The following is a 23,244-nucleotide window of genomic DNA, read 5'->3' as shown; positions in this document are numbered from 1 at the left end:
CCAACACATACTGGAGGTCCAAGTCAGTGTAATAAGGTAAAAAAAAAAAAAAAAGAAAAGAAAAGACATACACTGTGCTGAGTCGAACAACATGATTGTCTATAAAGAATCTAAAAAATTCTACTAGAGCTACTAAATAAGTTTAGCAAGGTTGCAGAATACACGGTCAATATCAATTGTAATGCTCTGCCTAGCAATGAACAATTGAAATCAAAATTAAAAAATAGTACTATTCATAACAGGACCAAAATACATGAAATCCTTAAAATCCTTAGGTAAAAATGTAACAAAATATGTGCAGAATCTGTATGTGGAAAAATACAAAAGATCATTTCCTAAAAGAAATAAAAGATTTAAATAAATGGTGTGACACACTGGGATCACAGACAGGAAGTCTTGATATTATTAAGATGTCAACCCTGCCCAAAGTGTTCCATAGATTCAAAAGAACACCAATTAAAATCTCAGAAGAATTTTTTTCTACACGTCAATACGCTTATCCTAATATTGATACGTCAAGGCAAAGGAATTAGAACTGCCAAAATAATTTTGAAAAAGATCAGTTAGAGGACCTACACTACTTGATTTCAATAGTTACCATAAGGCTACAGTAATCAAGACATTATGATACTGGCAAAAACACAGACGCATAGATTAATAGACAAAAAGAGAGAATCCAGAAATAGAGTCCACCTATATGATTGTTTGATTTTCAGCAAAGGTGTCAAATCAATTCAATAGAAAAAGGACAATCTTATTAATGAATACTGCTAAACTGATACCCATATGCCATAAATAAAACACTTAATCCATATCCTAGACCATACACAAAAATGAACTAATTATAGGCTTAAATGTAAAATAAAACTACAAAATGAAACTATAAAATGTCTAGAAAACATATCAGAAAAATTTCTGTGACCCTGGATTAAATATTTCTTAGGCCAGGTCAGGTGGATCCCACCTGTAATCCTAGCACTTGGGAGACTAAGGTGGGAGGATTGCTTGAGGCCAGGAGTTCGAGACCAGCCTGAGCAAGAGCTACACCCCATCTCTACAGAAAATAGAAAAATTTGTGTGGTGGTACAGGACTGTAGTCCCAGCTACTCAGCAGTCTGAGGCAGTAGGATCACTTGAGTTTCAAGCTACAGTGAGTTTCAAGCTACAGTGAGCTATGATGATGCTAACGCCACTGCACTCCAGCCTGGGTGACAGAGCAAGACCCTGTCTCTAAAAAAACAAAACAGATTTCTTAAATATAATACTAAAAGCATGATCCATAAAAGAAAAAACCACATATTTGATAAGAGACATATATCCAGAATATATAAAGAACTCTTAAAATTCAATAATAGGAAAACAACCCAATACAAAAATAGGCTAAAAATTTGAACAGACACTTCACCAAAGAGGATACGTGGATAGCAAATAAGCTAATGAGGAGATGCTTAACATCATCACTCACTAGGGAAATGAAAATTAAAACCACAATGAGATACCACTATGCACATATTAGAATGGCTAAAAATAAAGACAAAAATACACATTAAAAAAAAACCCTAAAAATACCAAGTGTGATGAGGATGTGGATCAAAAGGAATTCTCACATGTTGCTGGTGGGGAAGCCATTTCCCATATGACTCAGGATTCGCATTCCTAGGAATTAACCCAAGAGAAATAAGAATATAGATTCACACAGAAACCTACAGGTAACTGTTTATCACAGCTTTATTATTAAACTGCCAAAAAAAATGAAAATAACCCAAATGTACTTCAACTGATAAGAGGCTAAACTAACTGTGTTACATCTACATAAAGGAATATGACTAAGTAGTACAAAGGATCTCATTTAGTGATACATGCAAGATGGATATCAAATGCACTATACTAAGTAAAAGAAGCCACACTACTTACATCTTCTTTCAGCAAATGATAGAACTACTAGACAGAACATTAGCAAGCACAGAGAAGATGTGAACAAAACAATCAACAGAATCCAACTAACATATATAGAACATTCCAAACAACAACAGCAGAACACATATTTTTGCAAGCACCCATAGAACAATCACCAAGACAGACCATAAAATAAATTTTAACACATTTTTAAAAATTGATATTACACAGAGTATGTTCTCTGACCATAACAGAATCAAAGTATAAATAATAAGAGATAACAGAAAAATCCCCAAACACTTGAAAATTTAACTTCCAAATAACCCACGAGCCAAACAGGAAGACTCAAATGAAATAATTTTCAAAAAACATAGGGTTAAACAAAAATAAAAATACAACATATCAAAACATGTGGGATGTGCAAAAACTAAGGCAGCACTGAGAGGGAAATTTATAGCACTACAAACAGTCCCCAACATGTGATGGTTTGACTCAGGATGTTTTTGACTTTATAATGGTGCAAAAGCGATACGCATTTAGTAGAAATCATACTTTGGATTTTTAATGTTCCCAGGCTAGCGATATGCAGTATGAAACTCTCATGATTCTGGGAGGTGGCAGTGAACCGCAGTTCCCAGTTAGCCACGCCATCACAAAGGTAAACTACTGACACCCTACAGTGTGCACTGTGTTGCAAGATGATTCTGCTCAACTGTAGGCTAATGTAAGTGTTCTGAGCATGTTTAAGGTAGGCGAGGCTAAACTATGGTGTTCAATATGCATGTTCATACATTGGAATACTTAATATTGTTAAGATGTCTATCCTAACCAAAGCAATCCACAAACTCAGTGCAATCCCTATCAAAATCCCAATGGCATTTCTTTTTCAAAAATGGAAAAATCATCTTAAAATTCATATGAAATTTCAAAGGAGTGAGAGAATGGGGAGTTGTTTAATAGTATCGAGTTTCAATTTTGCAAGATTTTCATCTTGCAGAGTTCTGGAGATTGGCTGCATAACAGTGTGAATATAGTTATTAACATTGTAAAACTGTACACTTAAAAATGGCTATTAAGATGACAAATTTTATGTGTCTATTTGACCACAATTTAAAAAAATGGTTAAGAGGGTAAATTTTGTTATGTGCATTTTACCACAATTTAAAATAAATAAATTTTAAATAGTTAATAAAGTTAAAAATAGTTAACAAATTTTAAATAGTTAACTGTGTTTTATACAGTCTTTCCTAGAAAGACACTTCCCAACCCATTATATGAAGTTAGTATTACCCTGATATCAAAAGCACACAGATAGTTTTTTAAAAAACAGTACACACCAGTATTCCTCATAAACTTCAATACAAATATCTTCAACAAAATATTAGCAAACTAAATCCAACAATGCATAAAAATAATTATACACCATGACTAAACAGGATTTATTCTGTGTGTGCAAGGCTAGTTCATCATTTGAAAATCAATCAATAACAAGCTAACGAAGGAAAATCATACATTAATTGATGTAGAAAAAGCATTTGAAAAAAGTCTGATACCCAATTATAACAAAACTTTCAGCAAGTTATAAATAGAGGTTATAAATACAGGATAACTACCTCAACTTGATAAAGAACACCTACAAAAAAACAAAAGCTAACAGTACATTTAGCAGTAAAAGACTGAATGTTTTTCCCTAAAATTGGGAGCAAAACTAGATGCCCACTCTTATTCAACTTAGTACTAGTAGTTCTAGTTAATGCAAAAAGGCAAGAAAAAGTAATAAAAGCCATACTGATTAGAAAGGCAGAAATAAAAATTTCCACAGTTGCGAATGCCATGAAATACAGTCATGTGCCACATTACGACATTTTGGTCAAAGATGAACCTCATATGAAGGTGGTTCCAAAAGATTATAATGGAACAGAAAAATTCCTATGACCTAGTGATGTTGCAGCCATTATAGCACAATTATTTTATGTTTAAAGTAAATTTAGTGTACCCTAAGTGTACAGTGTTTATAAAGTCTACAATAGTGTACAATTATGTCCTAGGCCTTCACATTCAGTCATCACTGACTCACCCATAGCAACTTCTAGTCCTGCAAGGTCCATTCATGGTAAGTGCCCTGTACAGGTGTACCAATTTTTTTTGATCTTTTATATTGTATCTTTACTGACCTTTTCTATGTTTAGATATGTTTAGACAAACAAATACCACTGTGTTACAATAGCCTACGGCATTCAGTATAGTTAACATGTAGTACAGGTTTGTAGGCTAGGAGCAGCAGGCTATACCATACAGCCTAAGTATGTAGTAGGCTGTACCATCTAGATCTGTGTAAGTACACTCTATGATGTTCACATGACAAAATCACCTAATGATTCATTTCTCAGAATGTATCGCTGTCATTAAGCAACACATGACTGTACTAAGGTGTAAACCTAACAAAAGACACATAGGATTTGTAAGTTGAAAATTACAAAATGCTAGTGGAAGAAATCTAAGACAACCCAGATGGAAAGACATATTATGTTTATGCATTGGAAGATCCCATGTAGTAAAAAATGTCAACCTTGTCCAAACTGATCTATAGGTTTAATAAAATTTCTATCAAAACCCCAACAAAGTTTTTTGCAGACAGAAACAGACAAGCTTAGTCCAAAATTTATATGGAAAGGCAAAGGCCCTAAAATAGCTAGGGCAATCCTGAAGAATAAAGTGGGAGGAGTCATTTTACATGAATTAAAGATTACTATATAACTATAGTAATCAAGACTGTGATAACACATAGATAAATGGAACAGGATAGAGAACCCAGAAATACACTCATGCAAATATATCCTCTTGATTTTTGAAAAAGGCGCAAAAGCAATGCACTGAGGAAAAAACAGCCTTTTCAACTAACAATGCTGAAGTAACTAAATAACTACAGGCAAAAAAAAAAAAAAAAAAAAAGAACCTCCACCTAAACCTCAAATCTTGCACAAAAATTAATTCAAAATGAATTATGCACTTAAAGTATAAAACTTAAAAAAAAAACAAGAAAATCTTCAAGATCTATGGCTAGGCAGAACTCTTAACACTGAAAGCACAATTCATAAAAGGAAAACTTGATAAGTTGGGCTTCATTAAAACTAAAAATTTTTATTCTATGAAATGGTCATGTAAAAAGAACAAAGAGATAAGCTAAGTACTAAGAAAAAATATTTGCAAACCAATATCCAACAAAGGACTAGTAGACTATTATCAAAAACTCTCAAAACTCAGCAGTAAAGAAACAAACAACCCAATCAAAAACTGGGCAAAAAACACGATAACTAATTTTACTGATGAGGCTTTAAAGATGGCAAAGCAGCAAATGAAAAGCTATTCAACATCTTTAGCTATCAGGAAAATGAAGTGAAAATCACAATGAGATATCATTACAAACCTATCACAATGGCTACAATAAAATAATAGTGACAATACCAAATTCTGGCAAGGATGCAGAGAGAACCAGATCACTGACGGATCATGCACCCATCGCTGGTGGGAATGTAAAATGGTACAGCTCTTCTGGAAAGCAGTTTGGTAGTTTCATATAAAATTATACATGCAATAACCATGTGACCCAGGAATTATACTCTGGGGCAATTAACCGAGAGGAACAAAAACTAATGTTCACACAAAAACCTGTACATCAATGTTTATAGAATTTTATATGTTTATCTTATATGTAAAAACCAAAAACTGGAATCAATCCAGATGCTCTTCAGATGCCCTTCAGATGGTTAAACAAACCTTAGTTATATGAACCTACACATGCAATAAAATACATAGAAGTAAAATACACACATACACAAACGAGCACAAGTTAGAGAAATCTGAATACAATCAGCAGACTACATCAACATTATGATCCTGGTTGTGATACTGTACCATAGTTCTGTAAAATGTAAAAATTGAGGGAAACTAGGTAAAGAATACATGGGATCTCACCCTATTATTTTTGACAAGTGCATATGAATCCATAATTATCTCAATAAAAATTTCAATTAAAAAATGCTATATGATCCATTTATTGGATATTCTGGAAAAGTCAAAACTATAGGGACAGAAAACAGATCAGTGATCACCAGAGGGAAGGAGTCAGGGAGAAGGGTTGAAGAATATGAGATTTATTTTGGATGAAGGAACTATTCTATATTCTGATTATATTGGTGGCTACATTACTATAGTGTTGTCAAAATTAAGGAATGTACACTAAAAATGGTAAAATTTACTCTGTAACAATTATATTTCAGTAAACTTGACTTTAAACAAAGGACATTACTAAAAGATAATTACTAACAAGACCAATCAAGAAAAAAGGGAAAAGCAGAAATAAACATTAGGAATAAAAAAAGATATGAACATTAATATAGTATATTTTTTAAATCACAAGGATCTCTCAGTATGGAATGATTGAAGATCTACTGTTAAATGACAAAGGCAAGATATTGTACAGAGTGCACTGTTTCGTGATAATTTGTATACAAAAATTACATACTGAATAGCAATGGGAGCTATAACAAGAAACTTGCATCAATAGTTGCCTGGGGACCAAACACCTGAGTAGCTGCCAAGGATACAAGTGGGAAGAAGACTTACTTTTGGTATGCACTCTTTTTAAAATTTTCAATCAGGCTCCATGTGGAAGTATTACCCATCCAAATGAAAATTAAATACAATAAAATAATTTAAAAACTACCCCCAAATCATATGCTATCAATGACTATAAAAATTTAAAGAAAAATGAAACAGTTAATAGAAAAATATGAAATTATCAACTCAATTCATTTTATGAAGGAAATACAACCTTCATAAACCAGAAAAGAACAGTAGAAAATTATACATCAATTTTACATAAATATAGATGAAAGCACCACAAATAATATTATAAAATTAAATTCTATATGCTTAAAAAAAATTTATTATTTCACAACCAAATTGAATATACCAGGAATACAAAGATGGTTCAACAGCTGAAAATGTATTATTAAAATTTAGATTAATAGAAGAAAACATGCTCATCTGAATACAAAAAGAACATTCTATAAAATTCAATGTTCATTCATAATGAAAGAAACTCTTAGAAAAACAGAAACTATCTTAACCTGATAAAGAGAATCTATCAAAAATCTACAGCAAAAGTCATACTTCATATCAAAATACTATATGTTGAAACTTTAGAAGTATTCCCTGTAAAGTAAGGAACAAGATAAAGATGGCCTCTTTAAAGTTCATTTTTAATATTATACTGGAGATCGTATCTAAGAAAAAGAAAGAAGAGGTATAAAAATTATTTGTAGAAATGCCAGTCTACCTAGAAATGCAAAAGAAAGTAAAGGTTAACTAACCTATATGTAAGTAAGACTGATGGATACATGATCATCATACAAAATCAATGGCATTCCTATACAGCAACAATAACCCAGTATAAGCAGTGACAGAAAAAAAAAGATTATATTTAAAATAGCAACAAAATGTTTAAGACATCCACAAATAAGTTTAACAAAGATGTGCAAGAAAATTGTGAGCAAATTAGAAGACGTTACTGAAAGAATTAAAAATGTTCTGAATTAAATGGAAAGATATTCTATGTTCACAGATAAGATATAATAGCATGTCAATCCTTCCTGAATAAGTCAATAAAATTTAATGTAATCAGAATCCAAATTACAATAGAATTTTTATAGAATTTATAAGCTGATCCTAAAATTCACATGGAAGAGAAAGGGGCTTATAATAACTTAAATAATCTGAAAAGTAACAATAAGGTGGAGTAATTTACCGTTATTGGGAATTAAGACAATATAAAATAATTTAGAAATGTAATTTAGCAATGCTGTAATGGGCACAAGGATGGACAAATGCATGAATGGAACAGAAAGGGGTCCTGCATATAAATCATGCATACAAAAAAAAAAGACATATGTTAGAGGTGGCATTACAGATCAACAGTAAATACAAATTATCCATACAAGGCAGAAGGTGGGGGGAGGACCTCAGATTTCTCTTTGAAACTATACACAATAATCTGTTATGAGATTAGTTTTTTAAAAAAGATGAAAGAAAGAAACTATACACAAAAATAAATTCTAGGTAGATCAAAGTCATAAATGTGAAAACATCTTTAGAAAAAAATTAGAAGATTATCTTAAGTGATGGTTGGAAAGAAAAGATTCCTTAAAAAAGAGGCAATAAGAATAAACCATAAAGGATTAATAAGCTTGATATTAAAATTTTGAACTTCTTTTCAACAAAATACAAAGTAAAAAGACTGGATTGAAAAGCCACAGTCTGAGAAAAGAAACTGTAACTGATATTGAAAAAGAATTAAAAATATTATTTTATATTTTAGTGGAAATATAAAATAACATCAATGATACACATCAAATTTTTGCCAGTGGTTACTTCTTGGAGTAAGGAATATGACTGAGAGTTTTAAAAAGGTATTTTTTTTTGCCTCTGTTATATTATTTCCTTTTAATTAAAAACTAAACTCAGAGTAAAACATTATCACCCCCATAGTATGCTAAAATAAAAAAAAAATTAACTATCATTAGTTCTGAACTGTGTGAACATGACCTTTATTTATTATTTTTGGTATTTTTTTAATTCTAAAAAGCAAACAAAACCAAAAAAGATTAAACTGGCCTTCTGCCTTGGCCAAAACAAAAGTTCAGACACCAAAGATAATTTCCCCCAAGACTATGATTTGGGGGTATTTCCTTTGCAGGTATATTCAAATACTCGCATGTAACTCCAATCAAGATTAGGAAGGTAGCCTATCTTCTGCTGGGCTGGGAAAGTGGCAAGAAGTCAAAATAAAGTCCAAGGTAATTGGAATGACAAAGGCTGTAAGCAACAGGGAAAGCTAACATTTCAGAGGCTCTCCACGGTGTACCAAGGAGAATGCCTCTTTTGTTTCCCATTAGACTCCCAGCTGAATATGAGGAGTGCTGTGTCACGGCCCTTGTCAGAAGATGATGGAGCCTGGCAATATGGAGAACCCCAGGAGACTTATGTCCAGTATAGAAATGTTCCTTCACAACAGCAGGTCCTCTGTCTGGAAGGAATATGAGGTAACGGACACAGCGCACTAGGATTTCTCCAGCATCCAAGACAAAATAAGCCTTCATTGAGGTGGTGTCCAAATACAGGCTGCTGCCTTGCTCTCACAATAGCACGGAGATACAATCAGCTCTATTTAGAAAAGCCATTAGTCCTGAGCAGGAAAAAACATACTCTCCATATTTTAAAAAGCATACTGCTAATGACAATCAAATCAGCATCTGAAGAATTCCTAATATAATCCTTGACACCACAGAGGATTTACCAGGACATAGTTTAGGGATTATTTGGGACAAACAGAATGTGAGGGGCCAAAGTGAAGAAAAGGCAAAGAAAAAGCTTTCAAGAAAACCTACTTCTGGCTTTGCCACTCTGTCTCTGACAATAGCATTTCCTCCTTCCATCAAATAATTATCCACTGCAGATAATGCCTCTTATAAGTCCTCTTTATGAAAAGCAAAATTTTAAAGTCTGGAAAAAGAGACACCCCAAATCAATACATTTACTGCCCTCACTGTCCTCAAAAACAAAAAGAAATCATTGAGTCCGAAAAAGATAAATGATATGTTGCTTTCTAAAAGCTGCATGTTTTTTCTTTTTTTGTCTTTCTCTCTCTTTAAAATTAAACAGAGGAGAACTGTGTATTAGTTAAGTACTAAAGAAGCCATTTAAATTCCCTCTCTCAGAGGAAATAGATAAAGTAAACATAAAATAAAGGAAAAACTGATGAAAACAGGCAAGGTAGACAGACATCTGACAAAGGGCAAGGCAAAAATAATAAACGTGTACACTTTAAAATGTACCAGATCCAGAAACATGGAGGTTTCTTTCCCTCTAATGATATTTATATATCCCTAGAGAAAGCAGGGCTATCAATATCAGAAAAGCAAGTAGAATTTCACAATGTGTATTCTGTGGACCACTTCAAATTCTATAGTGAGATTCAGTCTTAATATATGCACCTCCCTAAAAAGACACAAGCAACCATGTCCTCCTTTACTAAAGTCTCAGTTATTAATCTGGTCTCTGGATCTCGGTCAGCTTCTCCTTCTAAACACAAATCAAAATCTGCTCAGGTAAATCCCCCATTGAAACCTTTCAATGATTTCCCATTGCCCTATATAAGAAAAAGCCGTAATCTCCCAGCAAAGTCTACAGTGGCCTACTCTGGCTCCTCCCTTCCCCCCAGCAAAATCTGCCATTACTTGCCACTTACTATTTGTCACAAGTCATATCAAACTGTAGTAGTTCACTACACATAAAGACTTCATATCTCTGTGTCTTTACTTCTCATGTACTCACACCTGTCCTTCCATCACCTTCACCAAATCAACTCAATCATTTTTTAGGAAAGTACCTCTTCCAGCAAACCTAAGTCCTCCTCCTTCAAGGTCTCAGAGCATAAATTCAATCATCTTACTGAACTGCTATACTATCAGGCCCTGCTCTAAGCACTGGGGAGATAGCAAAGTACAAAACAGAAGAAGTCCCTACTTCTACAGAGCTTACAGAACAGTGAGGGGAGACTGACAATATACAAGAAATGCATCATATGTCATGTGTTAATAAAAGACAAGAAAACAAAAGCAGGTTAAGAGAATTATAGGAGACAGAGGTATAATATTTTAGATAGGGTAGGCAGAGAAGGAATCTCTGATAAGGTGTCAGATAGGGAGAGAGTCAAGCAGATAACCTGGTGCATTCCACATAGGGGAAAAAAGTACAAAGGCCTGAGGTGGGAGTGTGCTTGGTATGTCTGAGAAACAGCAGGAAGGTTTTTTTATTTTTATAAACTTAAGTTCTTATAAACTGGCTGCTATGTGGAGCATAGGCTATAGGGAGCAAGGATGGATTAGGGAGACTGGTTAGTAGGCTACTACAATAATGCAGGTAAGAGATAATGAATGCTTGGACTAGAATGAATGGTAAGAAATAGTCAGATTCTATACCTATTTTCTGGCAAGAGAACAAAAACCCAAATGGACTAGATGTAGGGTGTGGGAGAAAGAAATCAAGGATGACTTCAATTAAGGGAACAGAAAAATGGAGGAAAATGTGCAGAGGAGCAGATAGGGTGGGGAAAGAAGAGTGGAGTAAGGAAGAAGAAAGGGTATCAGAAGTTTAGTTTTCGACACATTAGGTTTAAACATCCAGATGGAGCTATCAAGTAGGCAATTGGAAACACTAGTCTAGAATTAAGCAGCAGATCATAGCTGGAGGTATAAACTTTGGCAGTTATTAGAATACAGAAGTCATTTAAAGCCACAGGACTGGCTAAAAGTCTGTAGGGGATGAGTACAGAAGAGAAGAGGTTTAAAAACTAAGCCCTGGGGTAACTATTTTTAGAGGTTGGGAACATGAAGAGGACCCAGCAAAGGAATCTCTATCTCAGCTCACATGACAAGCTTCTTGAGAGTGAACACTACTTTTTTTGTCTCTTTATCTCCAGCTTCTGGCAGTGTCTCTTGGTTCTTAGTAGGTATTCGGTAAATAAACTGTCCTTTGAAAACCAGCTAGAATCTAGAGTTATTTCCTAGAAGTTCTCCTGGTAAGGCATGACAGTCTAATAATTGAAATATGAGCAGCCCAGTGAGGACATCTTTTCAATCACCTGCAGCACACACTGAACTTATTCTGAACTAGCACACCACTGCTACACAAGCCACTAAGAGACAGGGCACAGATGAAGGCTTTAAAAGAAAGACTCTACTGATTAGAATAGCAAACACTATAATGTTCAAAGGCCAGGAATCAGAAAACAGATTTTCCATCTTCTGTTGTTTCACAAAGTAAATAAACATGAAACATATGGCTGATTGCTCAGTTTTTGGTCTTAGTCCATTACCATAAGCAGCTATAGTAGAGAGGCTAAACTTTCAGCTCCACCTATCAGTAGAAGGACATAAAAAAACAATAATTGAGCACCTGTAAGAAATTATAAGCTCTTAATAAGTATGTCTCCCTTCAGTCCCCTGAACATTTTATTCTTTTCATCATAAAGAATTCAAATGATTCAGATAACTAGAGCTTGCATTTTACCCTGGGATAGGAAAACAGAGTATGGAAATCTCTGGATCATCTTTAAAGTGTTCTATTGCCAAAACAACTAATCACATGGAAACAGATGTGTGTGAATAATCCAACTGATTCACAAAATAACTGTGCTACCATAAAGGACATTCAGCTAATCATACTGCTCTTTATACATGCCCTAAAAGACATTTTGGGTAACTTTTCTTACTTACGTCTAAATTGAGTAGAGCTATTTCATGATTAACTGACAAAAGAGAGGAAAATGAAAGGAGGAAGAAAAGCTCAGGGAACCAAATTAAGTAAAGGCTTTTGCAGAAGTTAAGAATTTAGAGGAAAATCAGGTTTAACACTGATAAAAAAAAAATTCATGGCTAAATGAAAAGGAATATTTTCTCCAAAATAAATGGATACCTCCATGCTACCTGGAAACTAAAATTCAAATGTGACTCTGTATGAAACACTGAATTATCTAGATGGTCAAATTTCTACCTTTTATTAACTATGCACTATGCTATTCATTATTATTATCTTAGGAAGAGGTTATGCATATAATTTGGAAGACAAAAAATAATAATAGAGTATTATACTAATACTCTCATTTATATATTGCTATTCCTAATTCATAACAAATGCATTTTAAACAAATTCCTCTGTTCTTATCCATCATTCCCTCTTGCCATCAGCATGAATGCTATAATTCCTTTATAAGTGCCTAACACAGTTCCTGGCATATGAGCTCAAAAGATATTAAATATTTGATGAGTAAATGGATAATTCTACCAGGCTACTTGTATGAAATACTATTAGGGAACAGGTATTATAATGGATGTATGTCAACTATGGCTTTCCAGCATGTGAATGCCCTTTTGACTGGCAAAAAACCAAAGAGACATAAGAAGCAGGAACCACTTCCCACTACAGAAACTGGACAGGAACAGCTATTCACTTTCTCTACTCCTTAGAGTCTAGAACATGTGAAGGTGACATAACCCTGTGTAACTATAAGTGGAATTTTAAATCTTAAGGGGTAAGCAAAGACACAAGGTCCAACAGAGAATATTCACAGCAGATACAGAGGAGTTAAGAAGGCAAAGCATGGCTGTAAGTGTCTGAGGACAGCTTACTGATGACTGTCCAATGATCAGTATAAGGAGCATATTGTCTATACAGTGAAAGACAGACATCTTGGTTGTGACTTGCTTCCCATTAATCCTGCCCCAAGCCTAATTCTTTAACCTTCTTGTCAATTCTGCAAGCTACACATTACACATTACTCTTTTACAAACTTACTACCTTACTTAAGTTGGCCAAAGTTGATTTCTGTTGTTTGCACAAAGAAATTGGTACCAGGGAGTGAATTATAGGCAATAGTCCCTCAGGTAATCAAGGGCAATTTGGGATTGGTTTTTGGCCTGGAAAGGGCCAGTGAATATCATGTTAGTGTTCATGGAAGGGAGTCTGTAAGTCCTTGACATGGAGTACTGAAGTAACTAATTAGCACTTGTGGTCATGTGGAATGCTCTACATGATTGAGAAAGTGCTATCGAGAATAGAACAATATGCAAGGCATAAAGAATTCAAGACCATAAGGTAGAGCATCTGTATCCTAAGGGTAGAAGACAGCTTAAATAAAGAGAATATTAAAGTCAAATCCCTACAAACTAGGCTCAAGGCACAGACTGAAACCCAGTACTGTTAAGAAAAGGATTTTTTTTCTCTTTATAATAGAGCTGAGGTGACCATAAAAAAAAATGGACCGGTTTGATGCTCCAGGTTGCTAAATTGCAAGTCAGTTAAATTTGCATCCATATTGAGACTACTATATCAAAGTTGGTACATTGACTAGAAAGGAGAGAATGAGGGCTGGAATGGAGGTATATGGGAGGATTCTGAGGAGCTGAGTGCAAGTGTCCTAATTCTCACTTAGGTCCCCTTGCTAGCTGGGGAGCCCTTCTTCCCTTGCCTTCTTGAAAAGGGAGAAATCCCTTCCTGAAGGAATTCCCTTCTAAGAGTAAGCTAGTTTCCCATTTGCTTCACCTTTCCACACATACATCTTTCTCCACAAGCATCAGATAACAGTATGCTCTGTGGGATGAATTACAAAAACACCAAAAGAATTACAAGACTTTAGTCACTTACATGGACAAACTTATAGAAAATAACCATAGGAATAGATTCTGAGTATATCAGGCCCAGGAATGAAAAGCAATTTTAGATCTAGCTTTATTAACATGGGTACACTTATCAAAGATTCTGAATTCAAAAGCTATCTTCAGTGGTGGGGAATGGCAGTAAATGCTTGTCTAGTTGGTTTACTAAAAACTGGATTCAGTGATGTTCTATGCTAAAGGAAGTTGAGATCCCACGTGTTCTTTGGGATGATTTAGAAGGAGGAACTCAAAAACTTCAGGACACAAGAATAATGGAAATTATTGTGTTACCTATGTCCTCCACCTATTCTCCACCTATGAATCCTAAAAGAACCAAGAAGACACTTTCTACTCCAAGGACTTCAAAATACATGAGCAAACAGAGGACTTATATGTTTGAAAACACTTTATAGGCCAGAGATGCAGGTAGAAGACACTGAAATCAGGTTGCTCATTTCAATTTCAAGAAGAATGGAAGAGACCACACAGTGGCATTTAACTAGTATGTGGTAAAGTAGGCATAATTACATAAATAGGCAGCAAGGCCGGAATGGTAATTAAAATAGTCTGACTGTGGGAATATTTTGTAGTAGCTAATTGATCATGGAGTCTTTAGGATTAGAATAAATAGGTAGTCAATAGCTCCTTTTAACCAAAACATTGGCCGAGCGCAGTGGCTCACTCCTGTAATCTTAGCACTCTGGGAGGCCGAGGCAGGTGATTGCTCAAGGTCAGGAGTTTGAAACCAGCCTGAGCAAGAGTGAGACCCTGCCTCTACTATAAATAGAAAGAAATTAATTGGCCAACTAATATATATAGAAAAAAAATTAGCTGGGCATGGTGGTGCATGCCTGTAGTCCCGGCTACTCGGGAGGCTGAGGCAGAAGGATTGCTTGAGCCCAGGAGTTTGAGGTTGCTGTGAGCTAGGCTGATACCACGGCACTCACTCTAGCCTGGGCAACAAAGGGAGACTCTGCCTCAAAAACAAACCAAAACATTAAACCAAAAGCAATACCACTTCCCTGAAAAGGAACCAGAAAGACAGTAGCACCACTAAAAACTTTATCATGATTACATATCATATCCCCATTTAACTCTTCAGGAAGTATGCGTTTTGAAGAACAAAAGTGATGCCAGTTATTCCTTAGAATAGATAGGTCTGCAAACTCAAGGTGAAATTGAAAGACATAATACATCTCATGATTATGTGACCAACTTGCAAAACTGTTATTTCATATTCCTAGGTTTAGAGGCTTTAGAATCCAAGAGTGGAATGTCTCCACTAGTACTACAACAATTATTTCAATTGGAAGTTGAGACTTCCAACTACTCACTTTAAGTTCTACAAATCGCTAGGAAAAATCATACACACAAGCCTTCAAATAAAGAGTTTAATTATCAGGCAAAATAAACAATTTTGACTGTCCTTTAAAGGTAAAATATAGTAGGGGTAATATATGAGTGTAGATGAAACCTAGAGTAACCCAGAAGTAGCTTTCCTTTTCTTTCTTCTCTATTTTTCCCATTATTTTATAAAGAGTATATGCTGGGGTGGTTAACTTTACAACTGAATCAATAGGATTAAAGATACAGAAATAAAGAGGACATGGATACCACCCAATGATCTAAGACTTGAAAATAGATGCAGTAATTTATAAGAACTGGGCTATCTCATTTCAGGATCAAGGAATATATTTTCATTGGTACACGGAATGCATTAAGACAGGTAAGAATTTTTTTTTTTTTTTTAATAACCATGAGGAAAAGGTACACAGAGATGTTGAGGAATCCCACTGGCAGACAGTAATACATGTTATTTTTGCTGAATTGTTCCTATCTGGGGGAAGTCCCAAGGTAGAGGAAACAAGATTTTACCTCTCACTACGGTAGCTAAAATAGAGCAGATAATCCCTCCCCCTATGTCTTGGGACAGTGTGACTACACATCCTAAACACTGCCAATCAGTTAGTTTGTAGATTTTTGACTCTTAGGGAATGAATAAAGGTCAGTGAGAGATCCCATTAGAACATGAGCTCCATAAAAGTAAGAACTTTGTTCACTTTAACTACACCTAGAACAGTGTTTGCCACATGGAAATACTTAATAAATACTTTTTAAATAGAAAAGAAAGGTCAGTGACAGATTATTTTCAGCAGTCCTGGGAACATCAAAAGTCCAATGATCTCACCCTTTGTATTGTCTGTGGCTTTGTTTTTAACAAAAAATGTTCAAAAAGTAAAAAAAAATTAAAAATTAAAAAATCTTATAGAAAAGGATATAAAGAAAATATTTTTGTGCTGCTTTATAATGTGTTTGTGCTTTAAGCTAAATATTATCATGAAAAAGTTAAAAAAACATTAAAAGTTCATAAAATGCAAAAGTTATAAGCTAATTTATTATTGAAGAAATTTTTTTATAAATTTAGTGTAGCCTAAGTGAACAGTGATTATAAAGTCTACCGTAGTATACAGTAATGTCCTAGAGCTAAGCCTTCACATTCACTCACCACTCACTCACCCAGAGTGAATTCCAGTCCTGTAAGCTCCATTCATGGTAAGTGACCTAGATAGCTGTATGACTTTTTATCTTTTTACTGTATCTTTACTGTACCTTTTCTATGTTTAGATGAGTTTAGACACACAAATACTCACCATTATGTTATAATTGTCTACAGTATTCAGTACAGTAACATGCTGTACAGGTGTGTAGCCTAGGGGCAATACGACATACCGTATAGCCTAGGTGTGTGGTAGGCTGTGCCATCTAGGTTTGTGTAAGTGCACTCTGGCATGTTCACACAATGAAAAAAATTGGCTGACAATGGATTTCTTAGAATATATCTTTGTCATTAAGCAATGTATGACTGTGTGTGTATATATATATATATATCGCTTTGTGTATATACGTACATATGTATCTGTATATATGTGTGGGTGTATACACACCTACACAAAAGCTTCCTGTAGCAGAATAGAAGTAAACTGTAATGACAGATTTATGATCAAAGCCTAACATTTACTTCTTCTACTAATATGTCAGACTAAACCAAAGGAAACTATAGATCCTAGATCATTTTTTACCTAAAAAACATTTCATATAGTTTAACCTAATATATCTAAGTTGTATTAAACAATATAGTAGTATCTATTTTCCACTAGCTGGCTATTCTTAATTTCTAAAGGTTATCTTCAAAATCTTTACTTAATTTGTCTAATATTGTTAAATGCTTAGGCTTTAAAACACTACTACTACTACCACAAAGTCCTTTTATACAGCAGTCTTTTTACATAGGTTGAGCCTAATAGAATATCAACCCCCTTAAAGTCTATAAATAATAGAAAACTTTGGGGAAAAAATAAGTATGTTCAATAAGAATGAGTTAGAATCACAAACATATGTAACCAAAGGACCAACTAATCTGATCCACATTCAGCCCTAACTTCAGTATCCTATTTGTGTGAAATTCCTCCCATCAAATGGATATTCATATTATTCTTAAAGTCATTAAGGAAAGAAAGCATATAACTTTTCTGGTAACTAATTCTAGCTACCAACACCTAGAAACCTGCTTTGGAGGTATTTTTTTTATATTTGCCTATATCATACTTGCTACATTTCCTTTTATATTTACAGAGTGTTAAAGGTAGTTGGTCCTTACCAAACTCTCTCTCTCTATATATTTATATATTAATACTTTATATACTTAAGATAATTACTAATTTAGCCCTCAGCCTTTCTCTTCAAACTCAACCATCTTAATTTCTTTAATATTTCATCAAGAATCTATCTTCCAGTTTTTTCCCCCTATATTCTGTGAACCTACTGCATATTTGCCAAATCTTCCGAACAGAAGAACTTAGTATATCCTGAAAGCAGATGTAACATGCAAGAAAAGATTAATTTTGGGGACAGATAAAAATGTGTCCCCATAGAAGAGGATCAAAAAGGAATCAAGAGTATGGAGTATGCAGTGGGAACCATTGGAATTAAACACTCACCTAATCATTCTTAATACATGTGGCAAGGCTAAAAGAAATACACCATGGAAAATAAGGTACGATAGAGCTTTTGTGTTTCTTTCTTTGTTTAAAATCTATTACCAAAGTCCTCTAAGAAGAATTCAATAATAAATTATTAGATTTTGCTCTAAAAGAATAGTTCTTAAGTTGCCTTAACACTCTCCAAAGAGTTTTGCTAAGGTGATGAGGAGTTTTTTACCTGAATGGCACCTCTTCCTGTGGAACATCCACATAGTAACGAATAAAAAATCTCTCAGAATCTTCTCGTTCACCATCGGTAACAACACTGCCATTAAGTTTGGAAACTGATGGCAATCTATAAGTTAAAACCAAAATAAAGACGTTTTAAGATACTAAAAATGTTTAGCTTTAGAAAGAAAATAATTGGTTTGACACTCAGTCTTACTGTTTTGAAAGGACACAATGGATGTAGTTCTGCTCATGTGCAACTACTGACATGAACTAAAAATGGTATAAAATGAAAGAACTGAAAAAATCTAGTTTAATTTTTAGAAGTGACATTGACCATTCATAATTATACCTCACCTTTCAAAATAATATTGTAGCATCCATTTAAACAAATATACAAGCCTCATATATAATTTTAAATTCTTTAAGAGCCACATTTTTAAAAGTAAAAATAAAACAGATAAAATTAATTTTAATAGCATATTTTCTTTAACCTAATATATCCAGAATATAATCATTTCAACATGGAATCAATATTAAAAATAACAAATGAGCTATTTTATATTTTTTATTTATGTAAAGTATTTGAATCTAATATCTATTTTACCCATACAGAACATTTCATTTCAGACAAGACATATTTTAAGTACTCAGGGCCACACATAGCTAGCGGCTACCATATAAAACAGCACAGGTCTAGACAGCTGTCAGTATAAATGGGTTATATAATTCAGGAATTAACTTCTTATATTCGCAAAAGAATTGTGTAAAGAAAATAAAGTACAAGGACTACAGCAAGATTTCTTTTCTTAAAAGTCTGCTGAAATTTATTTCTCCAGAGAGATATTAATATGTATGTTAACAACTGCAAAGCAGTAAACATCTGCTAGGCATTAGCTGGTTACAAAGATCAATACCCTGTTTCAAGAACCACTATACTTCAGGGAACCAGAAAGCCTACTGTTTGTTCCCCTTTCAAAACCACTATGTAGAGTACACAAAGAGAACAAAGCATAGATCCATGGCCCTTGCATTTTAGCCAAAATCTTATTTCTTCTGAAAGTTCATACAAAAATAAACACTCATGGGAAATTCCTATGAGTTTGTGTAGGCAGAGGCTGAGAAAGGCAGGGGGAGTCAAAGGAAGAAGATGGCAATAATGGTAGTCATATTTAAGCCAATCTATTATATTCAAGAAGAAAATATGCTGCTCTTTTAAGTTTTACACTAATGAAATAGCCCAATTTTCAGGTTTTTACATTTTAAATGATCAATATGATAACAGAGAAAATAAGGACAACTACAATAAAAATTATTCCATTGTATTACGTCATTAAACATGAAATGTCTGATTTTGAATCGAAAGTGTAGTTTATTACATCTCAAACAAGAAGCAGTACAATTAATCAAAGTATGCACCTAAACTATTGACACAGTTTTGCCATCTTTGGCTTTTTTATGCCAGCGGTGAAGAAGCATGGAGAGTGAGTGGTGATGAAATTGTGAAAGGTGTTTTCCAGGTGTGAATATTTTTCTGTGCAAGAAGTGATCCAAAGTCTGGAAGAAGTGGCAGTCAGTTGGTGCAAGGTCTGGTGAATATGGTGGATGACAGAGAGTTTCTAAGTCCAGCTTCTATCATTTGAGCAGTGTTGTTTGTACAACATGTGATTGAGTGTTGTCATGCAAAAGGATTAGTCTCTACTGACCCATCTCAGCTGCTTAAGTGCAAGAATCGTCATCATTTTGTCCCAGTTGGTTACAGTAGACATCTCCTGTAATCTATTGACCAGGTTTCATGAAGCTGTAGTGAATAATAGTAGTGCTGAACCACCAAACAAACACTATTAGCTTTTGTGATGAATATTCGCTTTGGACTGTTTTTCAGCACTTGTCTTTATCCAACCATTGTGCTGAACACTTGTGATCGAAGAATCCATTTTTCATCACACGTAACAATACAGTATAGAAATGGTTTGCCTTTATGTTGTGACAGCAAAGAAAGGCAAGCTTTGAGATGATTTCTTTTCTGATACTCATTTAATTCACGTGGAACCCATCTACCCAGCTTCTTTACCTCGCCAATTTGTTTCAAATGGTCCAATATTGTTGGAATAGTAACGTCAAACCTTGCTGCTAATTCACATGTAGGTTGAGATGGATTTGCTTCTACTACAGCTTTCAGCTCATCATTATCCACCTTGGTCTCAGGTCATCCACGTGGCTCATTTTCAAGATTAAAATCCCCAGCACGGAACTTCTCAACCCACTGACAATGTACTGTACGTTCATTAGCCACATCCTTCCCAAACACTTCACTGATATTTCAAGCTGTCTGCACTGCACCAGTTCCACCACGGAAGTCATTCAAAAATAACACAAATTTTTTACTTATCCATGGTTTCACAAAAATTGCTCTAAAAAAATGTGAAAGGTAATCACAAGCCAAAACATGAGTTTGAAAGAATGAGGATGTACTTTCACAATAAAAACAAGAACTGTCAAACTTAGAACTTAAGTAAATTGGACATTTCATACTTAATAACCTAAATACATACTTTTACTTTATGACCCAAAACAGGATTTCACATATTCTAAGTCTTAAAAAACATAACAATAGAATTGTGAGAAAATATTTCAGTGGTCTCAGCAGCCCAATTATATTTTACACTTTCCTCATATTGCTTACATTCCTTTTCATCCAGGATTTAGAGCTATAGAAGCAGCTCCTTCAAGCACAGTCTGCTCTAGAGATGCATAAACTCATAGTCCACTCTCCCTAAATAGTGTGTTATCCCTTTAATTAAACATTAAGGCTCCATGAAAAGAATGTAACAGAATCAGGACAACAGACCTGGCCACTACCAATTTCCTTCGTTCCTCAGTGGTATATGGCTGCAGAAGAGGAATTCCTAACAATCTCACTTCTTCAAGTTTGGGAAATGAATTTAGTTTATCAATGTCTTCCCAGGACTGCAAACCTAATTTGAGAAATATATTGTAAGTAAATCCAGAAAAGCACACAAATAAGAACACAGCAAAAAATTACTTCAATTCATAATTTCTGAAATGTTAAAATGACCATAAACTAGAGAGTGGAGTACAGTTCAACACTGTAACAATTTCCCCACATCCTCTCCCATCTCCTGTCCCAGAGTCAAGGTGAGAGAGTTTTATTCTCCACCATCCTCTCATTTACTGATTCTCTATCAAAATGGCTTATAAAGGGGGTAACTGGTGGTTTCAATAAGCAGGATGACTACAAAATAAAAAAAGAATGATGTGATCAACTCATTTCATTCAAATAGGGTCGCATGGGAAGGTAACTTTTATCAGAGTTGATACTGTCATATTCAAATTTTTACTTGACTAATTCTAGAAAGAGGCAAGGTCAATAGAACCAGAAACCAAATATCCTTGGTATCTGTGGAAGATTGGTTCCAGGACCTCTGCAGATACTAAAATCCACAGACACTCAAGACCCTTGTATAAAATGGCATACTATTTGCATATAACCTATACACATTCTCCTGTATACTTTAAATCATCTCTAGATTACTTATAATACCTAATACTATATATATGCTATGTAAATAGTTGCTATACTGTATTGTTTAGGAAATAATGACAAGTAAAAAGTCTGTATGTGGTCAATACCAACACAACCATCCTTTTTCTCCAAACGTTTTTGATCCACAGTTGGTTGAACCACAAATGTGGAACCCACAAATATGGAGGGCCAACTGTATTATCATTTTCATACTGTCCTCATGTTTTGGTGACAGAGGAGACAGATCCAAAATTAAAAACAAACAAAAACAGAAAACCTAAATCCTTGGGTAAAGAGAATATTCAACAAATTAAGATTTTTAGTCCTAAAATGAAACTCTCCCCATGGCTGTAAGCAATACTCTACTTCTAAATCAGGCGACTTAACAAGTAGGAAAAATATTCCTATAATAATGAAGTTGGACAATTTTGTAACACACTGAATCCATTTCAGAGAGCAATGTGGTCCCACCTATTTCTATCAACCTTCAGCAAAGGTAAAGGCAGAGGAGCAATTTATGAGGACTCTGGTGCATAAATATCCTAAGTCACAACCATCCTCTTCCCTTACAATGGCATTTCCATCTAGGAGGAAGAACAGTTAGCTCAAAAGGGTGTCAAGTTGTGAAATAAACAGCATCCTTATGCAAAATACTGGTTTCTAAAATTTATTCCCCACCCTTATAACCCTCTACGGTAAAGTAAACTAAGCTTATGTTTTTTCAGTTGTAGGTTACAGTTATTTTTAATTATGTAGTTGTTTTAAGAAAAAGGGTGAAAGACAATGTCAAGAATGAGAAGAAAAGTCACAGATCGGGACAATGTATTTGCAAAGGACACATCCAATAAAGTACTATTATCTAAAATATAAAAAGAACTCTTAAAACTCTACAATAAGAAAAAATACACCCAACTAGGAAGTGGGCTAAAGATCTGAACAGACAACTCAGCAAGGAAGACATACAGATGGCAAGCAGGCATATGAAAAGATGCTCAACATCATTGTCATTAGGGAATTACAAATTAAAACAATGAGACACCACAATATACCTATTAGAGTGGCCAAAATCCAAAACACTGACAATAGCAAATGCTGGTGAGGATGCAGAGCAAGAGGAACTCTCAAACATTGCCAATGGGAACACAAAATGGTACAGCCACTTTGGAAAACAGTTTGGCAGTTTCTTACAATACGAAACACAGTCTTACCATATGATCTAGCAATTGCACTCCTTGTTATTTACCCAAATGCACTGAAAATTTATGTCCACACAAAAACCTGCTCATAGATGTTTGTATCAGCTTTATTCATAACTGTC

At 34.4% G+C, this 23,244-nt stretch overlaps 1 protein-coding gene across 5 annotated transcripts in view; it reads right to left on the bottom strand.

Annotated features, from left to right (window-relative positions):
• TBCEL (tubulin folding cofactor E like) overlaps positions 1–23,244 on the bottom strand; it is a 70,921-nt gene that overhangs the window by 15,699 nt on the left and 31,978 nt on the right. For all 5 annotated transcript variants that reach the window (XM_012773494.3, XM_012773498.2, XM_012773497.2 and 2 more), the window contains 2 exons: positions 21,231–21,357; positions 18,390–18,506 (listed from right to left, as the gene is read on the bottom strand). In XM_012773494.3, the coding sequence (XP_012628948.1) occupies positions 18,390–18,506; positions 21,231–21,357 (244 nt within the window). The remainder of the gene's footprint in view (positions 1–18,389; positions 18,507–21,230; positions 21,358–23,244) is intronic.

The sequence above is a fragment of the Microcebus murinus genome, chromosome 4, assembly GCF_040939455.1.
Source record: "Microcebus murinus isolate Inina chromosome 4, M.murinus_Inina_mat1.0, whole genome shotgun sequence".
NCBI classification, from domain to species: Eukaryota; Metazoa; Chordata; class Mammalia; order Primates; family Cheirogaleidae; genus Microcebus; species Microcebus murinus.
This window is presented reverse-complemented; position numbering and strand designations above follow the sequence as displayed.